At 63.7% G+C, this 22,055-nt stretch overlaps 1 protein-coding gene across 1 annotated transcript; it reads left to right on the top strand.

Annotated features, from left to right (window-relative positions):
• Window positions 1-142: 142 nt before the first annotated feature.
• On the top strand, window positions 143-20,609 carry RABL6 (RAB, member RAS oncogene family like 6). Its single transcript, XM_044264490.1, has 15 exons — window positions 143-446; window positions 5,985-6,119; window positions 7,727-7,774; window positions 9,969-10,021; window positions 10,907-10,998; window positions 13,084-13,224; window positions 13,606-13,711; window positions 15,032-15,135; window positions 16,763-17,067; window positions 17,255-17,405; window positions 18,238-18,453; window positions 18,528-18,765; window positions 19,083-19,254; window positions 19,794-19,852; window positions 19,940-20,609. The coding sequence occupies exons 1-15, from the start codon at window positions 317-319 to the stop codon at window positions 20,123-20,125; spliced, it is 2,136 nt and encodes a 711-aa protein (XP_044120425.1). The 5' UTR covers window positions 143-316; the 3' UTR covers window positions 20,126-20,609.
• Window positions 20,610-22,055: the final 1,446 nt, after the last annotated feature.

Raw genomic sequence — 22,055 nt, 5'->3', positions numbered from 1 at the left:
GGTGCTCCGAGGCGCCAAGTGCGCATCACTCGCGTGTCACTGCGCATGTGCCCGCCCTCTTGGCCCTCGCGGCGCCCCGTAGCCGCGCGCCTCGTCGAGCCAGCGCCAAGATGGCGGTTCTGACAGGCGAAGGGTGGCCGCGCCGGGGGTCGCTGGGGCCGGAGCGGAACCGCCGCGGCTGAGCCCCTGAGCCGCCCTCGAGGCAGGCGCCCGGCCGCCGGGACCCAGGACATGGTGCGATCCGCGCCAGGCCGCCGCCGCCGCCGCCGCCGCTGAGCTCGCGGGCCGCGCCGGGCTCGAACGTGGGAGCGGGAAGATGTTTTCCGCGCTCAAGAAGCTGGTGGGGTCGGAGCAGGCTCCGGGCCGCGACAAGAATATCCCCGCCGGGCTGCAGTCCATGAACCAGGCGCTGCAGAGGCGCTTCGCCAAAGGCGTGCAGTACAACAGTGAGTGCAGGCCGGCGCGCGGGCTTCCTGCCAGGGGGACGTGGGAAGTGGGGTCCGAGGGCCCGGGCGGAGGGGGCGCTGCCCCGCGGGGTCCGCAGGCCCGGCCTCGGCGACTGGGACTTGGCGGAGACCAGGTCGCGGCCCGGACCCGGAAGCACGGGGGGCCGTGTCGCGCCCCCGGAGCCTCGCGGTCTGCGGGTGGCTGTGGCAGGTCCTGTTCGTCTGTGGTGCAGATCTGCTGCGCCCTTACCTGTGGCGGGTACCCTAGGGGCCTTCACTTGGGGTCGGGAGTTGATGCTGGGCCGGAGACGAGATCCTGGAGGACCCCAGGGGTGGAGGGCGGGCGCCTCGGGCCGTGGCGTTCCCCTCGGACCGCGGGGTCACTCCCGAGGAGCGGAGGCGCGGGGAGCAATCCGTGCGCTTCGTTTGCACGGGGCAGTGCGTCCAGGCGGTTCCTGGTGCGCTCGGCGGGGCCCTGATTGGCCCGGATAACCTCGCCTAACGGCGATTCTTACATAACGTGGGGAGAGCTCTGTGGTCTGTGACGCTTGAGGGGGTGGGGGGGCTCCCCGTCGGAGAACCACGTGACAGCCTGCCCAGGAGCCCCGAGATCCAGCCGGCCCCGGTGGTGGGAGCCTTGGGGTTTTTCCTCCTAGGCTTCCTGTTCGGTTTGAGGGGAATGTCGTCTGCGCCACATATGCCTGCCCCACCCCCTCCCTTGTCTGAGGAGCATTTGCAGGGGATATATTTGGAAAAAGCTCCAGAAGGCAGAAGGACTCTTTACTGTAGGAGACTTTTCTTCCCCTGGGGGAGGGAGCAGTTATTTTCAGCTGCCCCCAGAGCCCAGGACGTTTCCAGGCCTGTTATCAATTATGCAGACTGGGTAGCTCCTGGACGCAACCGTTCTCTTGACCTCTTTTAAGGGTTTCCTTCTCGCTGTCTTTTCTTAGCGTTATTTAAAAGCTTTTTATGTTGTTCTCGGCGTTTAAATTGTTCCCTTTCAAGTATCTTCATACGTTGCTACAAGATTTTGGACTCCTCCCTGCCCCTCCCTTTGCTACTTCAAGGGGAGCTTTTGGTCCCTGCGGTGGCCTATTTAGTCAGTAGTGCACAGCAGAAGAAACTAATTAGGAGGATCTCTGTGTGGGTTTAGAAGAGAGGTCGTTGTCGGCGTATTTGCCCCACCGTTTTGCATGTTTCTCTCACATTCAGAGAAGAGAATGGCAAGTCAAAATACGTGTACAAACCTGGAGGACCTACATTTGGAGTCCCTCATTCACTTTTATTACTTAACGGTATTGTTTTAAACTTGATCCTAGTCTTGTGCAATCAGCTGCATACTGAATGTTTCACCTTCTGGAAAGCACTCCCCACATCGCCTAGCCTTGGGTGGTCAAAGAGGGTGGGGGGCGCGCAGTAGACTTACCCCAGAGAAGGAAGCCCAGTCTCCGGGAGCTAGGAGGACAGGCTGTGATTCCCTAGGACTCCCGGAAAGGGGGTGAGATGGAGAGAAGTTACATTAGAGGGAGGTTGTCTCTGTAGTTGGACAATATGCAGCTTTGAAACTTTCTGATAGACTTTATTTTCCCAAATAGCTTACTTAGGAGAAACAAACCAGCAATCTGAGGACTACAGATGCAGGATTTTTGTAGGAAAGAGCTGATGACGTCCAAATGTAGATGCTGTTTCTTACAGATCCTTGTTCTCTTGGGGCAGACAGGTCGTCTCCTTTTAAATGGCTCTGATACTGAGAAGTGCTCAGGTCACATGCGGGAGCCCAGCATACACGTCAAATTTAGAATCAAAATCTGAGTGGAGCCCTGCACCATAGTTACAGTTTGAAAGTTACTTGCATTCAAAGTGGAACAGTGTTGCCTAACCTGGTCTATCCTTTCTACCATCACTGGACACAATTTCTTCACCCTGTTTGGTGAAGAAGCCTTAACTGGGGCAACTTCCCAAGTGAGGAAGTACCGTCCCTAATGGAGCTGGTCAGGAGTGCCCTTGCTCAGGCCAGCTTTCCTCACTCACGGAGAAAGCCTCCAGACACTGGGACAGCCAGAGTCCTGTCCAGGTGGCTCTCAGCACTAGAATTTAAAAATAGACTTAAGCACTCTTTCACTAAGAAACCTTTTGAAAGGTTGATAATCAGGATAAGAGCGCTTTTCCAGGGTAAGAAGGAGATAGCTTTAAGATTATATCAAGATTCTGTGAACAGACAAGTCATGTTTGAAAAAGAACCAAAGAGAGCCTCTAGGCATGAAAACCACGGTCCTGAAAACCGAAGTCAGCAAACAGGTGCGGCGGCACAATAACCAGACTAAGGAAGAGTTGGTGCTGGAAGAGAGATGTGCAAGCCCAGAAATGAAGCAGATTCCAACACACACCTGGCGGGGCTTTCAGACAGAATAGCAAGAATGGGGAAGAAGCAGTATTGGAGGGAATGAAGACGGGATTTTCCAGAATTCATGAAATATGTGAAACTCCCAAGAAGTCCATGTTCAGAGTTTTTAAAAACATACATAGCTAGACACATCATTAGGCATTTTCAGAACATCGGGGCACCTGGGTTGCTCAGTTGGTTGAGCATCTGACTTGTGATCTTGGTTCAGGTCGTGAGATCGAGCCACATGCGGGGCCCTGTGCTCAGTGGGGAGGCTGCTTGAGATTCTCTCTCTCATCCTCCCTCTGCACTGCCCCCGCCATGAAGGAACAAACAAACAGTGTTCAGAGAGCCAGGCATCACTCTAGCTGAGACAACGTGGAAGCAAGGGTGCTCAGCTTGCTTCCTGCACATGGTAAACTCTGGTGCCGGACAGAGGAGGAAAACACAAGAAGCAGGGTAGCCATCCAGTCCTGTCCGTGAGCACAGACCTAATAACCTAGTGAGAGGTCAGGAAATGAGCACAGGAAAAGCATCAGAATATTAATAACAAATCATTGCACTGAGACCAAATAAGACTCCCCAAGAATGCCAGGGTTAGGAGAGATGGTAGTCTGTGCTTTACCGTGGATTAAAGGAGATGCAGCATTATAACCTCAACGGGTCCAAGAAACAGATCTGATAAAATTCAACTCCCATTCATGATTTACAGAAAATGAGAAGAGGTTAGGATTTTATTTTTATTTATTTATTTTTTAAAGATTTTATTTCTTAATTTGACAGAGACACAGCAAGAGAGGGAACACAAGCAGGGAGATTGGGAGAGGGAGAAGCAGGCTTCCCGCCAAGCAGGGAGCCCGACACGGGGCTCGATCCCAGGACCCTGGGATCAAGACCCGAGCCGAAGGCAGACACTTAACAACTGAGCCACCAGGCGCCCCTGAGGTTTTATTTTTAAGTAATCTCCACACCTAACAAGGGGCTCGAACCCATGACTCTGAAATCAAGAGTCACATGCTCCACTGACAGAGCCAGGTTCTTAGTGTTGCAGACGACAGCCAGAGCCCTCGTGATGAATGTGGCTTCAATCCAGACCTTAAAGGGGCCCCGGAGATAAAGTTCCAAGAAACAACGAGCTGCCCGTAGAAGATCAGGAAACGCCCAGCAAACATCAGACCTTGGCCTCTGAGGACTTCAGGTTTCACAGAACTTCAAGTCGGTACACAGTCCAAAACACCGTGACAGCTTCGAGCGGTGGCAGATGGTGGCCGCCCTTAGGGCCGGGACCTCCGAGGGTGTGTATAAACAGAGGAGTGTGTGTACGCCGGAGGCTCACGTCATGTGTGGACGCTGCTTTGGTGGAAGTAGTCAGTATGCATGATATGTCCCAGAGATCAAAGAGGGCTGAAAATAAAAGCAGGAATTTGTACAAAAGGGCCAAGCAGATTTGAAAAGGAAACTGCTCCGGAAAGCGAAGAAAAGGTAAGAAACTGCGGCCGTGAAATGAGAACACGGCGCTGTAGCAGGCGGTACGCAGAGAGCACGAGGTGCGGCTCCTGCCGCTCCCAGGAAGGTCTGGGGGCTGGTGCTTTGTCCTGCCCTCAGCCTGGCCAGGGTTGTCTTGGGGGCAGGAGCCTGCCACCCCCACCGCCCCCCGGGGGTCAGCTGCACATGGTCTGTCCCCCTCATCCTCACTGAACGAGGGCAGAGGCCCCGGCGTCAGGGGACTCCCCTAGACCAGCATTATTGCCGCAGGGGGTTCAGGCTCACGCCAGGGACCCAGGACCTCCCCAAAGCTGCGCTTACAGCACAGACGTGTCACATCCTGACCTGTCTCCCAGTCTCCCAGGTGTCTGGCTTCTGGCTGGAATCGAGTCTAGATGGCCCGGACCTTGAGGGCAGTGGCCGGGTGTGTCCTGTGTGCGGACATGACAGAGCAAGTGGGCGAAGGGCAGCCCCGAGGTCTGACCGGGCACATTCCGAGTGCACGCCCCGAAGACGGAAGCTGGGACTCCGGGAGCGCGGGCTGGACCGAGGAGGTTGACGCTGCCGGTCTCACGGGGAGAGTACTGAGTGTTCGGGAACAGAGGGGCTTTGGAGCACTCGGGGGTGCGAGGAGGGAAAAGCCAGATGGCCGGGGGGTGAGACAGGGCTCTAGGGCAGCTCTACAGTGTCCTTGCCCAGCCCCAGGGCATGAACGCCATCCCCCGTCCACAGGGCTGCGCCAGGCGGTCCAGGAACCTCAGGGTCCCTCAGGGTCCCTCAGGGTCCAGGAACCCTCAGGCTGCCCATCTGCACGTCTTCTCAAGCCAGAACCTTCCCCGGGGGCCCAGTCCGTCACCATGGTCATCAGCGTTGCTCCCGTCCTCGCCCCTGGCCCCGCCCGCCGGCTCTCCATGGCATTCCTGACTGCTCCTTGTCTTCCTAGAACAACCCGCACCATGGCACTCTCGTACTGAATGCCATGCCATCTCGGAGCTGGCAGGAGGACCGCACCCCTGCACGGTGCTGCGGGACTGGGCCCCCACCTGCCCAGCGTCCACGCACTCAGGCGTGGTCACCGCCGGGTGTGTGCACCCAGCTCCCGGGCCATTCCATAAATGTGTGCAGCAAGTAAAACCGAATTCTCCTTTGTGCCCTAACCCCGCCTGTGTGGCCTTGGAAACGGTGGCGCTCTGCAGAACTGTGCTAGAAATACCAGGGCTGTGCGAAAGTAGGTTAGAAGCGAGCTACGGAAATCTAGGGAGCCGCCTAAGGAGAACGTCGGCCGCCCCCCAGCCCCTCCAGCAGCCTGACCCTGGCCCCGGGAGTCAGGAGTTCACAGGACATCCGGCTCCAGGGGAGACCACTTTCCTGCAGGTGCAAAGTCTGAGTGGGCTTTGGCTCCGTCACCCCACAGCCTGGGGGAGATGCTTCGGGGCCCCCCTCTGCAGAGCAGGGAGGGAGAGCCGAGGCCCGGGCTGGGGGCTGCGACCCCTTGGGTGTCTCCCAGCCGCTCAGCCCTAGTGCCCTGCTCTTCCCTGCTCGCAGGCCACGCTCCGTGCAAAAGCGAGCGTGGGTGGCCTAAGCCAGCGTGTGTGGCGTGCGGCTCCCTTGCCGGAGTTCGAGTTCTCTGTGGGTCTGATTTGCTTCCCTGCTCTGTCCTGTACCCTCAGTGAAGATCGTGATCCGCGGGGACAGGAACACGGGCAAGACCGCGCTGTGGCACCGGCTTCAGGGCAAGAACTTTGTGGAGGAATACATCCCCACGCAGGAAATCCAGGTCACCAGCATCCACTGGAGCTACAAAAGTGAGGGCCGGCTGCGGGCGGTTGGTGGGGGGCGGGCGAGAGGTGGGGTTGGGGTGCAGGCAGGGTGCCCCTCGTGTGGGGTGGGGTGGGGGGTGGTTCTTATGGATCCTCCCGCGGTCTGGCTCCTTGGAGACCCTGCCCCGGTATCCCCAGCTGCGGTGTCATCGGGGGGACCCTGTGGACGTGAGGGAGCCTCCTTAAACTCAGAGGCGCTATGATGGGGGCACTCGCTAGAGCTTCTCCTGGGTTGCCCTGAAACCACCACTGCCCCAGAGGCAGACAAGGTGGCGAGGGAGGGTCCTCCACGGCGGGAGCTGTGGCAAAGCTCCCCTCTCAATTCTAGAGACCACCGAAGGGCACAGAGTTCAGGTTTAACACGGGAGACATCTGGGGGAGTCATAGGCTGGTGCTCCCTGCTGCCACCGGCCCTGGCTCACACGTGCTCCACCAGCAGGAGGGACCCCTCAGCCCCTTTGAGCCGCAGGCTTTCCCTCTACACGATCGCCTGATGGACAAAACGTGCTGTGTCCTGCAGCCCCACGGGCAGTGGACAGTTGCTTTGCATGTTCAGAAACCGTGAAAGTAAAAGTCCTTTGAGCCATTTCAAACATCCTTTTTACTGACAAAAAGATAGTAGTTGTGGACAGAACACACGGGCCTGTAGAAGTTGTGACTCCCACTGAGTGACGGCCCAGCCCCATCCCAGGACAGCTGCACGGGCCAGCAGCACCCCAGCTCACCAGCGGGGGGCTGGAGGAGCCTTAGGGCAGCTCCCCGGCACCCTTCCCAGTGGGGATAGTGGCAGCATGCTTTTGTGCCCTCAGCTTGGGGACAGGTGCATGCCGGGTCTCCACCCGCCCCTCAGAACCATGGGGATGGAGGGGTGAGCCCACTGTCCTTGTACCTGGGCCTGCCGCCAGGAGCTGTGGCACGTGCCCTGGGCCCAGGTGGGCTGTTCACAGGGTCTGCTCCCTGGGTCCTGGCACCTGTCCCAGCAGAGAACCGCCAAGGAGGGTCTAAGAGTCTCCTCCCGTGCAGAGGGAGCAGAGCGCGGGAAGGCCGGTGGTTCTGGGGAAGCCGGCGGTGAGCCGTCCTGACGGCCCGCTTGAGCGCCCGCCCCCCATGCGTCGGGGAAGCTCAGTGCCGGCTGACCTCCTGCGGACAGAGTTGAGGCTGGGCACTGGACACGAGTCAGGCCCATTGAGACCTGTCCCCGCACCCGGAGCCCGCTCCCCAGGCGCCCCTGCAGAGGTGACCTCAGCTGTTGCACCCGGCTGGGGGTGAGCCCCAGAAACACCTACTGGACACGGGGAGACTGCCAGCCGCAGACAGGCCAGGGCTGTCCAGTGCAGCCTGAGGAGAGGCCTGACACAGGACGGCACCTCGTCGCCTCCCGGGGAGGGAGGCTGCGGCTGCGAAGGCCGCACGTGGCAGCGGGTGACCTTGGCCAAGGTGCTGAGGGAGGAGCCTGAGGTCTCCTGGCGGGGGACCCTTGCTGGAAGAGTGGGACCACACAGCAACACCTGGGCAGCCCCTAAGAGCCCAGGTGGGACCAGAAGGCCAAAGGTCACGTTGGGCACTAATCTTCATGTCTCTCCCTATTTTAGCCACTGACGATATCGTGAAAGTTGAAGTCTGGGACGTAGTTGACAAAGGTAAATCCTGTGCGCATCATGAGCCCTTTTTCCCGATGCTTCATTCCCTCTGTGAGCAGAAGCCTTCCTTGCCGCCAGCCCCTGAGTGTGGCCGCTTTGTTGGCGCGTGTCCTGGCGTCTCCAGCACGCAGGTCTCTGCGTTCCCATCACGCTGGCCGTGGACGCCGAGTGTACGACCAGAAGGGCCGCTCGCCAGAGCAGTCGGGGCTGTCAGAGCCCTGGGCCTGGGACCCGCTCCCTCCTGTGTCCGGGCTGGCGGGGGCTGGACGCTCAGTAGCGAGCCGTCAGGACCGCAGCCTTTGCCATTCAGAAGCGTGTTCCACCCACGGAGGCAGCACACGGCAGAGGGGCATGGATCGGGCACAGCTGGGGGCTGCCCCCCTGCCCCCACCACCGCCCAGAGCCGAGGACCAGCTTGTTGGCTTCCGAAGCCACCCCCCACCCCCGGGGGCCGCGTGCCCCTCAGACTCCTGCGCCCAGGCTTCGGAGTCTCCGCTCCCACAGGGAAGCCCTGGCCTCTGGGCCCGGCCCGTGTGCGCCTGGTGGTGAGGGGCACACGGCCCCCTTCGGCCCCTCCTACCCCCTCTTCACTCTCAGGCCTTGAGCCCGTGTTCCTCCCCAGTGCGCTGTGCGGCCCCCCCGTGCTGCTGAGCGTGCTCTGACCTCCGACCTCTGACCTGGGAGGCTTGCTGTCCCTGCGTGTCCTCCAGTGAGAAAGACGGTGGTTGCTGGTGCAGAATGTGCCCACCCCTGCCCTCCCCGCGTTCTTGGGAGGTGGGTTTAGGTTCCCAGGACTGGTGGAGCTGCTGCCGCCGGGACGCCTTCAGCCCATGGGGGCCTATGGGGCCTCGTGCTCCAGACCTGGGCCCGCAGCACTCTGTGGCCTGGTTACTGGTGTGGTTTGAGGGGAAGCCTCCGTGCCCTGGGGGCCCCCCTCCTGGAGTACTGCCCGCCCCCTTCCCGGCCTCTGCTCCATCAGTTGGGGTGGGATACAGGTTTCCGGGGTGGAGTCCATACCTGGGGGACAGTGCCCCTTCCCATGAGCGTGTGCCGTCGTCACTGCTGGGAAGTGTCCTGCACTACACCGGAGATGCCGCTCACCCCACGGGTCATGGGTGCGCCCGCTCCATGCCTGTGGAGGCACAAAGCCCGCATGCCACGTGTGGGGACGGCAGGGGCTGGGATCCCTTGGCCTGGCAGCGCACAGTGTCCCATGGAGGCGCGGGGAGGGCCAGGGGCAGGGGGGCACCGCAGTGGAATGTCCCAGGCTTGTGTGAGCACGCAATGGCCACCTGGTCCCCTCCGGAGAGACAGAGAAGCCCACTCTCCCCCGCTCCGGCCGCTCACCTGCTGGGCAGGGTCTGAGCGCCACAGACAGCAGCAGAGGGCGTCTTTGAGAGTTGGTGGCAGCGGAGGCTGAGGTCCTGGTGGGCAGCGGGCAAGGGGGCACGAGTCTTGAGAACCTGCTTGTGGGGGGGCACCCCAAAAAGAGAGGGCCCTGGGGAGCAGCCTTGCGTCGCCCGGGCAGCAGTAGCCCCGAGACGGTGGGCGTCCCTGGAGGCCGTGTGGCCCCGGAGCAGACGTCCTCCTGGGGGCTGCTGACCTGGGACAGCCCCAGAGGGCTGAGAGAGTCAGAAACAAAGGCAGTTGTTGGGGGGAAGGGAGGGCTTTCTTACTTTGCCCAGGCCGTTCCTCAGACTGAGGGACCCTGAGATTCCCAAGGTGACAGACTGTCCTTCGTCCCCGCTTGGAAATACCTCGGAGCCCAGGGGCAGGGAGCACAGGGTTGGGAGCCCTTTATCCTCCGGAGCCGCTACAGCTGCCCAGGGCCTCAGCCCAGCCCAGGGAGCCCCTATGGCCCCACAGGCAGCACCTGGGAGACTGGGCTGGGCTAGCCTGTGCCAGCGAGGGAAGGAAGTGCCCACGTTTGAATCAGGGCCGGCCCGCTGAGCCCTGCTGGGCACCTTCCGGCTTAGGCCGAGCTGTTGGAACCCATCAGGGCGCCTCTCCGGGGGTCTCGGTGGGGCTGTGGCCCCTTCCAACGCCAGCAGGGTTGCTCCAGCACCAGCTGTGTGGCCGGGGCACCCCGTTAGACAGGTGTGGTGCCTGCTGGAGCCGGGAGCGGGACAGTGGGGGGAACTGTTCCCCCTGGGGCTGCGGTTCCCCCTGTAACTGGCGTCTGTCTTCTAACAAGGGAAGTCCAGGAGGCGAGGGGATGGCTTGAAGGTGGAGAACGACCCCCAGGAGGTGGGTAAGCTGCGTCCCCTGCCCCCGTGGGGCCCCCCGTTCCAGGTGAGGGTTGGGACCGCCCCGGGACTCTAGTTGGACCAGCAGGCCCCACTGCTCATGGGGCCCAGTGTTGCCACGGGTGTATTTTGGGATGGCTGGGCTTGCCTGAGCTGTTAGCGGGGGTGCCTGCCGGGCCCCGTAATGAGTTTCACCTGAGAGGGATCGCGGTGCGAGGGCCCAGTTCCGCGGGCCCAGGCGCGAGTGTGGCCCGAATGAGCTCTGCCGGCAGCCACCAGCCCAACTCAAGTCTGAGGCAGATGGGCACCCCTTCCATTCCAGGGGAGCTTTCCCACTGTTTTCCGAGGACCCTGCTCCCTGGGTCCTGCGCCCGTAGGCCGTCTCGGGGTGGTGGGCAGCCTCCTTGCTCCCCTTTAGGGCAGGAAAGTTGGGTGACGGCCTGACCCAGGTCTGTCTGGCCCTTTCTGGTGCTCCTCCCACCACACTGCAGCCACACCTGTCTGTGTGCTCTGGAAGGTTCTCTGCCCGCGTCCTCCCCCGGTCTGGATGTGCTTGTTGCAGTGTGGTGGCTGCTCCGGCGCTCTTGTCTCTCAGTGCTAGAAGGCTCCGAGGCTCACAGGGAGGCTGCTGGAGGCCGCTGGAGAAAGCCCCAGGTCGGGGGCGGGGTTGCTGCGGCCTGGAGCCTGGGCTCTTGACTGCTGCCGACCCTGCTGGGCCCAGTTTTCTGACCCCGACTCTCGATGATCTCCTTTATGTAATTTTTGCCAAAATGAAAACCGCCGTCACCTTTCGGACTGTGCTTTTCAGCCTTCCCAGGGGATAGGGCTCAGAGCTGTGGCAGCCTGCCCCGAGCACCGTCTCATGCTGGTTGTGTCCCGTCCCTAGGCAGAGTCTGAGATGGCCCTGGACGCCGAGTTCCTGGATGTGTACAAGAACTGTAATGGCGTGGTCATGATGTTCGACATCACCAAGCAGTGGTAAGGGGGCGCGGCTGGAAATAGCCCTCGAGGCCCATAGTGACGTGCCATCTAGAGGGCCGCCCCTGCTGTCCAGCAGGTTGGAGTGACCCCAGCATCAGTGCCCGTGCCGGATAATTCCAGGCTATCCATGGACATCATGCACGCCAGCAGCTCGGCCGCATGGAAGCCGTGCCTGGCCGTCTCCGGGCATGTCCATGAGCACAGAGGGGGAGCATGTGGAGGGCGGGCTGGGCTGGGACAGCGCAGGGGGCGGGGGGGGGGTGTGCGCACCTTCCAGGGCCCCATAGCTGTTCCTGAAAGTACCACGCCACATTTGGCAAAATCAAGTGGTCGTTTGTTTGGGGTTCCCTAAGACATCCCTGACATTTTTTTACTGAGGCGACGCAGAGCTAAGATCCCAGCAAAAGACTATAGAGCTGCAAGGACGAACGAGGGGCGGCCCCGTGCCAGCTCCCACAGGCCCTCCTCGTGGAGTCACATGGGCAGCATGACACACGTGAAGTGCCATCTCCTAGGGCAGATGGGGACGCTCGAGTCCCCAGGCCTGCCTGGCGCCAGCGCTCCCGCCTCGCAGAAGCAAGGCAGGGGAGCCGCTCCTACAGGGTGGGGAGGCGGGCACTGTGGGCAGAGAGCACCAGGAGCCCCGGCCCAACGGCCGCCCAGGGCCAGCCTTCCTGCAGGCCTGTCCAGGAACAGTCGGGCCTCCCTGTGGACACTCTGGGGAGGAGGAACGGACAGCAGCCTTTGTGGAAACAGCCTATGAGGCCTTCATTCCGTTGTCACTGTTTTTAAATGTTTATGATTCTTGCGTGTGTAGTCCACGTTCCCCGTTGCACACTCGGTCCTGCCGTCAGACGCTGCGCCATGTCGCTGGTGGGATCCAGCCAGGTTTTCCCTGGGATGCTCCGTGTCCCGACCTCGGTCTTCAGAGCTCTGGGGTCGTACTGCCGGCTGTGTGGAATCTGCTCACGCACGGGGACCCGACAGGGCCTCCCACCAGCCCTCCTGGCACGAAGGGACGCACACCTGGGTGCCTCCCGTCGTGGGGCGCCCGGTAGTTCGTGCAGGAGAGGCCCCGGGGTGGCGGCAGGCGGCGCGTCGGAAATGTGCAGGGCAGGGTGGGGCGGTCCTGGCGGCGCAGACGTGCCCGTGCGAGAGGCAGCCAGGCGTCTCTCCTGGGTACGGCACCGTGTCCTTCCCACCAGGGACTGGAGGTGGCTCTTCCTGCACGCAGTCTGCTGGAGACCCTGATGGTGGCCTCGCAGTTTCGGGCAGGCCCTCGGCGTCATGGAAGCCACCTTCAGCGACAGGCAGGAGGCCGGCACAGGGGTGCCCGCTGGGAGGCACGCGGGGGCTGCAGGGAGGAGCAGCAGGCGCCGGTCTGGAGAAGCGAGGGCGGACCGGGGTCCCCGTGCTCAGATGCTGGGCCGGGGGAGCTTGGAGGCCAGGGACTGTGGCCAGCAGCACACTCCATGCAGGTGGCGTCCTCTGTCTATGCTGTGGCTGAGGAGAACAGCTCCACTGACCCCCCCCCCCACTGACCCCCTCGTGGGTCCGCTGGCATTCGCAGGGGACAGTGCCGGCCAAAACAAGGCCTGAGCTGCTGGGCCCTGTGGGGCAGAAGAAATAGTAGAGACGGGGCCGGAGGGCTGACACCCCTGGCCCCTTGTTAACACTCCCAGGGGGGCGTGTGAGTCAGAACCGATCCAGCTTGCTGCCTGGGTGTGCGAGTCTGCGGTTCCCGCTGCAGCCTCCGGGGCCGAGGCAGGCGCCCACTCCCTCGCACACCATCTGGGAGCCGGGCCTGGAGAGCAAGGCTGTGACTCAGCAAAAGCTCCCCTCGGAGAGCCCCCGGGCTGCAGCTGTGCTCCACAGGGAGGGTACGAAGACCGCGTGCCTCAGGGACCCCGCAGGAAGGGAACTGGGGGGAAAACTGCAGAAGCAGGGCCTGTTCTGGAGGGTGAGGGCACTCAGCCCTCACGCTCCGTGCACCTGGGGTCCTGGGCTCAGGACAGTGACACAGTGGGGTGTGGGTCTTGAGGTTGACCGTAAGGAGGTCTCTCCTTGCCTGTGCCTCCTAAGGACCTTCAACTACATCCTGCGGGAGCTTCCCAAGGTGCCGACCCACGTGCCAGTGTGTGTGCTGGGGAACTATCGCGACATGGGCGAGCACCGGGTCATCCTGCCTGATGACGTGCGGGACTTTATCGACAACCTGGACAGGTGGGTGGGGCGGCCCTGCTGGGGACGCACCCCTGCCTGCCCAGCCTCAGTGGCCCCCGCAGTGAGGGTCCAGCAGGAGGACCTGGGACCAAGGACAGCAGAACCAGGTGTTGGCAGGCCTGCGGGGGCGGGGGGTGCCAGGGGTCGGGCTGCTGCAGTGAGGCCCCTGCCTCTGCCCAAGTCCAGGCTGGGTGTCGCCTGCTGGGCCCTCAGGTGTGGGCCCTGGGGCCGCGGGGGTGCTGGCTTTAGCCTGTGGCGGGGGGGAGGTTCCGGCATCAGGAGCAGCCTGGTCCAGGTGTGGCCCTTGGCCTGGAGGGACTGCGCCCCGCTGCCCACCACTAGCCACCTCCACCTCAAGCCACATGTTCCTTTTGCAAACAGGCCTCCAGGCTCCTCGTACTTCCGCTACGCCGAGTCCTCCATGAAGAACAGCTTCGGCCTAAAGTATCTGCACAAATTCTTCAATATCCCGTTTCTGCAGCTGCAGGTGAGCGTCGGGCGGGGCGGGCAGCACAGGGTTCTCCGGGCCCCTCTGGCGCCGGCAGCCCCAGGATGGCCCGCTCCACCCCCACCCCTCTGCCAGGCCAGCCGGACACCCAGGGATCCTTTAGATGCCTCTTTCAGGCCATTTCTGACCAACAAGGCAGGAACCGGAGGCCTAGACGTGTGGGTGACTCGGGCCCGCACCGACTCCTGCTGCCACGCCCCTGTGCCCGTCGGTCTTCCCCGTCGGAGCATCCTGCGCTCCTGTGGTGTGTGGCTGCAGGGGGAGGCCTCCGAGATGCCCCCGCCGGCTGCGCAGGCGCAGAGCCCGGCGACCACGCCCACTCTGGGGAGTGATTCTAGGTGTACAGAGGCAGAGAGGTGGTGCCGGGGGCCTCTGGGCCCCTCACTCCGCTTCCCCTGGTGGCAGCCTCGGGTTTCCCCGGCGCTGCTCTCCAGACCACGGACGCAGCGTTGCCCTCCCGTGTCCCTCGCAGGCCTGGCCCCACCTCACGTGGAGCGTTGGGCGGAGCCTGCTCTGGGCTGAGAGAGGGTCTGGGGAGCCCCACCCAGGGTTTGTCCGATGTGAGACCAGGTCTTGGGCTTTCAGGGGCAAAACCACAGAAGTGGCCGCCGTTCTCCTCACATCGGAACGTGGGCATACGACATCGTGGCGTTGTGTACGTGGCCCCTCTGTGGCCCGGTGGCCGCCACTCCTTCTCCAGGCTGTGTAGGCCTGCTGGGGAGCATGGTGGTCTTCCTGCCCCGTCTTTTTCTCTCTGGAGGGCAACGGGTGCCCCGCAGACAGGGTGCTTGGTGGTAGTTTCAGCTGGAAGGCAGGCTGGTGCAAGGCAGACTCCTTGGTGGTGGTGGCGGCCGCTGCACCCCGCTCTTGCCCTCGGGACCGTGCGTGTTGCACGCGTCCCTCTCACCGATCCCCGGAGCTCCCCGTCCACGCACAACACGCACCCAGGTCCCGAGGGAAACGCCCTGAGCTTCATGCAGCCGGCAGTCAGCACCCATGTCACCAGAGGAAGCAGAGCGGCTCGTGGGTCACAGGTGTGGCTGATGCCCGTGGAAAGGCGTGTGCCAGAGCTCAGAGTGTGCAGGGACACGGCAGAAGCCTGGTGTTCGGCCGTCAGAGCCGCACGGGTTTCTGGGGGCACCGTGTGTGGACGGGGCGCCGTCTCTCTGGGCATCGCTCACGGCATTGACCCTGTCCTCGGAGCCACACTGAGCTGTGGGAGTGGCCCACTAGCTGCTAGGTCATCCATCGAGGGCTGTGGGGACACAGGCTGAAGGGGGTCTCTGCTTCGTCCTCTAGCGAGAGACACTGCTCCGGCAGCTGGAGACGAACCAGCTGGACGTGGACGCCACGCTGGAGGAGCTATCGGTGCAGCAGGAAACGGAGGATCAGAACTATGACATGTGCGTGCACCCCGCGGCAGCCCTCGCGCCCTCCCTGCCCATGGGCTCTGCGGGAGGGCCAGCCTCCCTCTGGATGCCTGGAGCTCAGGCCTCGCCAGCCAGCAGTGCCGAGCACCTCCCTCCTGGGCAGACAGGACAGCCTGAGTGGATCGTGTTGCTCTGAGAAACCGGAGTCATTTCAGTCTGGGTGCTGCGGTGTGGGGGATGGGAGCACAGGAAGGGGAGCTGCGTTGCTCACGGTCAGCAGGGCGCGTCCTTGTCCGGAAGAGGCCCCCTCCCAGGGGAGCCGACCAGCGGCCCCTCCTGGTACTCCCTGGGGCCCACTGAGCACCTTGGGGCCTTTTTAAATTGACCTGACCAGATCCCAGGGGCTCCAAGCTGATGGGCGTCCCTGAGGCCCAGCCAGCCATCTGTGTACCAGAGGTGGTCACTATGCCGCTGCCGCTGACCCGGGACAAGTGTCAGCCCGAGGCCCTGCTGAGACTGGCTGGCCTCGTGTTTCCTGACTCAGGCTGCCATGGTTGGGAGGTCAATTTCCCCAATTATAGAGTAGGTCCTCAGAGAGCTCCTTGACCTTGGGAGAGGCTGGTGGTGCTGAAGAGTGGGGGATAGGGATGGAACCTTCTGGTCCTTGGTAGTGGAGGGAGGTTGGTTCCTGGCCACGCCAGTGCACTGCCAACAACAGCTGTGTGGGTGACGACCAGGCCTCAGACAAGCCCGCTGCCACCCACGCCAGGGGCTCTGGTGGCCACCCCCACGGCTCCTGGGAGAGGCTCTTGCTGTGTCAGGAGGGGGTGACCCTGAGCTGTTCCTCAACCCTGGTGCTTCCGTTCTGTTTAGTTCCCACAGAAAGCACCTGAGTGTCACCACTGCCCACGCTCACGTCCTGGGCACGCTGGCTCCCCCAGCATGTGTTGGTCCTAGACCTAGCCAGAGTGGTTCTGGGGGAATTTAGGCTGCTTGGCTGGTCCCAGGGTGAGCCCCATGCTGGGGGTGGGCAGCTGCCTTGCCGTAGAGCTCCTCCTGGGGTTGACTGGCTGAGCCAGAGCTCGGGAACCCAGCACTGCCCACCCAGTGCACTGCCCCCAGGGGAGACGGCGGCCAGAGCCTGCCCTCCGCGTGCGCCCCACAGCCAACCCTGGGGGGCTTGACATTGCCGTCTCCATGAGCTCTCTCCTGTGAACACACGGGACCAGCCAAAGACCTAGGCCAGGGCTGGGCTCCACCCTCGGCCTGCCCGTCCTTCTAAGGACCACCACTAAGTCCTAACTTGGAGGTGCACAGGGTGGCCGGCCCCCCTCCTTTGTCGGTCCCCAGGGAGCCTGGGTGGCGAATGGGGCCCCTGTTAGTTCTATACCGTCTGTCGGAAAGCCCGCCCCACGGACAGTCACCGAGGCCCTCAGCATGGCAGGTCCTATGCCTGCTGATGGATGGAGAGCCCCGCGTGTGGGTGTGGGGCCAAGCCTGCCTATGGGCACTCGCCAGTCCCTTCCCTGGTGGGACCCTCTGCTTGACGCTTGGGCGTGAGGGCCGATGAGCCCAAGGGCCAGGACATGGCCACCCTCATCTCAGAGGAGGAGACTTCAGGGAAGGCGGACTGCTCACGGCCTGCTCTGTGTCCCCCCAGCTTCCTCGAGATGATGGAGGCACGCAGCCGTGGCCACGCATCCCCGTTGGCAGCCAATGGACAGAGCCCATCCTCAGGCTCCCAGTCTCCAGTGGTGCCTCCCAGTGCCGTGTCCACAGGGAGCTCGAGTCCCAGCACGCCCCAGCCTGCCCCGCAGCTGCCCCTCCACACCCCCTCGGCCTGCCCCTGCCCCCCACCCCCCACAGAGGCCCCACTGCCCCCCGCAGCCCCTGCCCCGCGGCGCAGCATCATCTCCAGGCTGTTTGGGACCTCGCCAGCGGCTGAAGCAGCCCCTTCGCCCCCAGGTGAGCCCCAGGAGCAGCTCCTGGGGAGGGGAGTATGGGTGTCCCAAGCAGTGGAGTGCCCTGTCTCACTGGTCCCTCGAGCTTGTAAACCGCGATGGGGCCCACCTCCTTCCTCCCGGGCAGACAGCCCCACAGCCCAGTCCCATGGGGCGCTGGACACGTGGGAAGCGGCCTCTCTCCTCCCCAGAGCCAGCGCCTGCTGCAGAGGCCCCGGCCAAAGTCCAGAACGTGGAGGATTTCATTCCTGAAGAAAGCCTTGACCGAAGTTTCCTGGATGACACAGCCCCCCAGGGGGATGAGAAGAAAGTCGGAGCCAAGGTCCTGCAAGACAGTGACAGGTAAGAGCAGAGCCCAGGTGGGTCCCCAATCTTCCCCGCACCCCCAGCCCTGGGTGAGCCGAGGGGACGGGCCCCACTAGATCGGCAGCCTCTCAGAGGGAGCCAGGGGCCTCCCAGGGGGCGCCAGGAGAGTGAGGCTGGCCCGACCCCACATGTCGTTGCCCGTGACTCACTGGTAGCACCTTCTTGGGCTGAAAGCGTACGAGAGCATGGGCACTGGCAGAAGCCCCGGGGCCTCCCCTGACGTTCGGCAGACGGGGCGGTTCAGGCTGGGCCTCCCGCCTCCACTCACCCCTCACCAGCTCCCGGGTCTCCCCATGTGCTCCCCAACGCCCTGCGGAAGCCAGGTCAGACCCGCTAGTCCCCGCATCCCTGGGTCCCTTCAGAAATGCACAGCAGCAGAACGGAGCCCAGCCCCAGGTTCCTCCCGCAGTACCAGAAACATCCCCAGGCCATCCACACCCACGCCCTGCACCCCACTATCAGGGAGGACGGCACCCCCTTCCCACATCAACAGCAAGCCCCACCGTGGCTTCCTGCTGTCCTTCTCCTGGGCCCCCACCTCACACCCCCTGCCCCCCTCGCTGGCCTGTCCCACTGACCAGTGGGCTCCTTTGCAGAGGGGCCCCAAGACCTAGACCACCCTTGTAGGAGGCCCCCGTTGTCCCCCCACAATGTTGAGTGCCAAGGGTAGGGCTGCCCCTCGGTCAGTGCCCACGCTGGGCCCAGGACATCTGGTGTCTGTGGTGCCAGGGGTCTGGAGCGCAGGGTGGGCAGCTGGGCTCTCTGTACCTCCCGGTGACCTCTGACCACCCTGCCCCCTGCCCCGCAGCGATGGGGAGGCCTCAGGCGGGAACCCGCTGGTGGCAGGTTTCCAGGACGATGTGGATGTTGAAGATAAGCCACCCAGCAGGCCGCTGCTGCCCACAGGCCCCGTCCCCAGGGACAACATCGCTTCTTCCAGTGAGGAGGAAGCACAGGAGGTGGCAGTGCCCCCTAAGGCCACTGCCCCGGCCCCCCAGAAGCACCCTGAGCCAGAGACCAGACGGTATGTGGATGGGATCCAACCGGGGGCATGGGGGGCACAGTCAGGAGCCCCCTGACCTTTTCCTTGTCCCCAAGGCCCTCCACAAAGGCCGCGAGGCTACACAGGGGTGCAGCTCCCAGGGCGGCGGAGTCCCGCCGACCAGGTGTCCACAAGTCCCCTGCCGAGGCCCCTGCTGGAGGGCGTGAGCAGGGGAAGGATGAGCAGGCGGCTTCTTCAGAGAGTGACCCTGAGGGGCCCATCGCCGCCCAGATGCTGTCCTTCGTCATGGACGACCCTGACTTCGAGAGCGACTCGGACCCTCAGCGGAGAGCGGTGAGGAGGGGATGTGCCACCCACTCGGCCTGGAGGCCCTGGGGACGGTCTTGGGTGGGAACGGCAGGAAGGAGTAAGTACCCAGCGACATCTTCCTGGGGCAGGCGTCTCCGATCAGCGTGTGACACCAGGGAGGTGCTAGAGCATCCTGGCTGTCACAGTGGACCCTGCTGGCCACCCTGACCCCAGGTTGGGTGTCCAGAGCTCTCAAGGTGGCCTCTCACCTGCCTGAGCGATGCAGGGACCTTCCAACGGGTCCCACGCTGGAGGGCGCTGGGGAGGGCACTGGCTGCCCAACCTGCCTGCTCCTTCTCCAGGACGAGTTCCCAGTGCGAGAGGACCTCTCTGATGGGACGGACGAGGATGCTGGTCCCGCCCTGCCACCCCAGCCCCCCAAGCCCCCCGTGTCTTCCTTCAGACTGAAGAATGACTCAGACCTCTTTGGGTTGGGACCGGTGGAAGCAGGCCGCAAGGAGATCAGCGATGAAGGTGGTCTGGGGGCCGGGGGCAGGGTTGTGGGTCACGGGGTGCGTGCCAGGACCATGCTGGAAGGACGGGCGGCAGGGGGCACCTGGCCCAGTATCTGCACAGGTGGCATTTGGTGGCCTGGCAGCAGGGCTGTGAGCAGGACGGACTTGGAGTCCTGCCGCCCCAGGGAGGAGTTTCATGGTCCTGAGGCCCGTGGAGCACTCACGGTGCTGTGTCGCCCCAGGCAGCTGCACAGCCCCCGTCCCCTTCCCTGCTCGCTCTCCTGAGCCCCTTGAACCCAGCCTCGGCTCACCAGCTGGGTCACATGAGACGTGTCCCAGGGGTCCCTTGTCCCCAGAGTGGAGAGGGAAGGACCCCCCGACTCGTGCTAGGGTGAGGTGTGTCTGCCTGGCACCGGGTGCGGGCGCGGGTCCCTCCGGGTCACTGCAGCGTCGCCGTGGTGCGCCTTCCTGCCACAGTGTGCCAGTGACAAGGACGGGCCACGCTGCCCACTGGCCAGCCAGGGAGTCACAGGCCCATGCTGTGTCTTCTCTCTGCAGATAAGGAGGGCAGGCCTCCCACAAAAGAAAAGAAAAAGAAAAAGAAGAAAAGCAAAGAGGTAGGCACCCTGCCTCCCACCTCCCACGTCCCCACTGGGCAGTGTGGGGCCCTGGTGCCCCCATAACCTGAGGTGCCCCCTTCCCAGGAAGAAGAGAAGGCCGCGAGGAAGAGGAGCAAGCGTAAGAGCAGGGACAGGGAGGAGAGCAGGCAGGAGCGGCGGCGGCGGCCCCGGGCCCCGGAGAGGACGGCGGTGGACGAGCTGGAGGCCTTCCTGGGGGGCGCAGCCTCAGGCGGCCACCTGCGCGGAGGCGGGGACTACGAGGAGCTGTAGGCCTAGCACCGCCCACCGACTGCTGGGGCGCCCCGGAGGGCGACAGGCCCACTTCACGCTGGCGGGGGGGTGCTGTGGGGTTGGGGCCCACCGTGCAGGGAGGGGGCCTGTGGGCGGGGCTCTGCGGGCAGCTGGCCCCCAGCGCTTCTCAGGGATGGGACTGAGGCCCAGGAGGCCGCTCGGCTGTTTACAGGGCGGGGCGCGTCCTCGTCACTGGCCTGGCTCCTGCTTGCCCCCAGCCCGTGCTCTCGCTCTCCTGGCCCCCCCCCACACGGGGGGGCTCCGCTTCCTGCCCCTTCTGGCATGGGGGGCAGACGCCAGGCAGCACTGGCACCTTTCCCGGGGTTGGCTCTCCCCCGGGGCCCAGGGGCAGCTCTGCACCTGCGCTGGGCTTGCTGCCGACCAGGCCGGGAGGTCCACACACTCTCCTCTCATTGTCCTCCTGCGCTCCGCTCCGACCATAAAGCTCTCCTGTTTTACTGTGGGTCTGTGTTGCTTCTCCCTGTCCACGGCTCCTGCCCCCGCCCCAACTGTCTCAGGTCTCCCCGGGTGGGTGGGTGGGAAGGTCCCGGGTCCCCTGCCTCCCCCCGAGAGGCAGCTGTCCCCGGACAGGAGGCCCAGGGAGGGCGTCCACAGAGGCCTTCCCAGCAGACCCAGCCGTGGCCTTGCGCACCTGTCCCAGCCCCCCTCGGTCAGTGCTGGGCAGTGGTGCCCAGGAACTCCTGTGGACTCCCGGCCCTCCTAGGGCAAGTGTGGCTCTGCTCTACTGTCTACCCTACTGGCCTCTGGCAGGCGCTGCCCTGTTCCAGCCACCCTCTCCGTTGCCTCAGCCCAGCCTCCTCTTGAGGCCCAGGCGGTGCCCAGCCCCCACCCGCCACCTCCACAGTTGCCAGGAGAACCATGCACTCGGGGGGAGGGGGGGTCGAAGCCAGGCCTCCCTGCTCAGTCTGGAGAGCCTCCCCTTCCCCAGCCCCTGGGCCTAGGCCAGACAGTTCTGCACCCTGGAGGATGCAGGACAGCAGTCCCAGCTGAAGGCCAGGCACCCAGAGGACCCCTTAGGGACGTTAGCCCCCAGCCTAGGACATGTCCTGCCTGTCGGAGGCTGCTCACCATGGGGGGGGGGTCGCCGACGAGAGGTGAACCTGCCCAGGGCCCTGAATCTAAAGGACCCACAACAGGGCAGGTCCTGCCCATAGGAGCCAAGGGCATCCGTGATTCCAGCCTCTGCCAAGTCAGACTATGTCCCGGCTCAACATCGTGTCTGGGAGGGGCCGGGCGGCTTGACGATGGAGGTCACCATGTGGTTCGGAAGTGGGCCACGTGCAGACCGGTGCAGGGTGGTGAGAGCCCTCCTCTCACCCAGACACTGGCCCCCAGGGAGCCAAGGAGTGTACCCTTGCCCCGGAGAGTCTGAGCATGCTGGACACTGGAGGCTACGGGCCGCGCTCCGCTGTGCCCATCTGGCCCCAGGTACCTGCCAGTTTGGCGCCTCCGGCTCTGCAAAGCAGAGGCCAGCGGGGCTGGGAGCAGCCCATCTGCTCCTGCAAGGGCTTGGCGGAGGTGTGAATTCCGGGAGCTGTCAGCAGCCCCAGCCAGAGCCTGGGTCTCCTCCAAGCCCTGCTCCAAGGCCACCATCGAGCCACCAGCTGCCCGGGTCGGGGGTGGGTATACGGCTGGAGGGTGGGGCTAGCAGGGCGCTCCTGGGTGCAGCCACCCCGGTTGGACCCGAGGTCTGCACCTTGGACGTGAGGGAGAGCGTGTCACCTGGCACTCAGCACCGACACACAGCTGGTGGGCCCCACGGGTCCCAGGCCCACGGCACGGCCCCTTTAAGTGCAGCCCCGCCGGCCACCAGCGGGGGCAGCACTGAGCGGCCGGCGGCCTCCGCGCTGCTGCCTCGAAGCTTCTGCCGGTGCCGGGGACGCCGCGG

Source organism: Neovison vison, chromosome 9 (genome assembly GCF_020171115.1).
Source record: "Neovison vison isolate M4711 chromosome 9, ASM_NN_V1, whole genome shotgun sequence".
In the NCBI taxonomy this organism is placed as follows: Eukaryota; Metazoa; Chordata; class Mammalia; order Carnivora; family Mustelidae; genus Neogale; species Neogale vison.
Note: the sequence above shows the minus strand (reverse complement) of the source record. Positions and strands in the feature narration are given on the sequence as shown.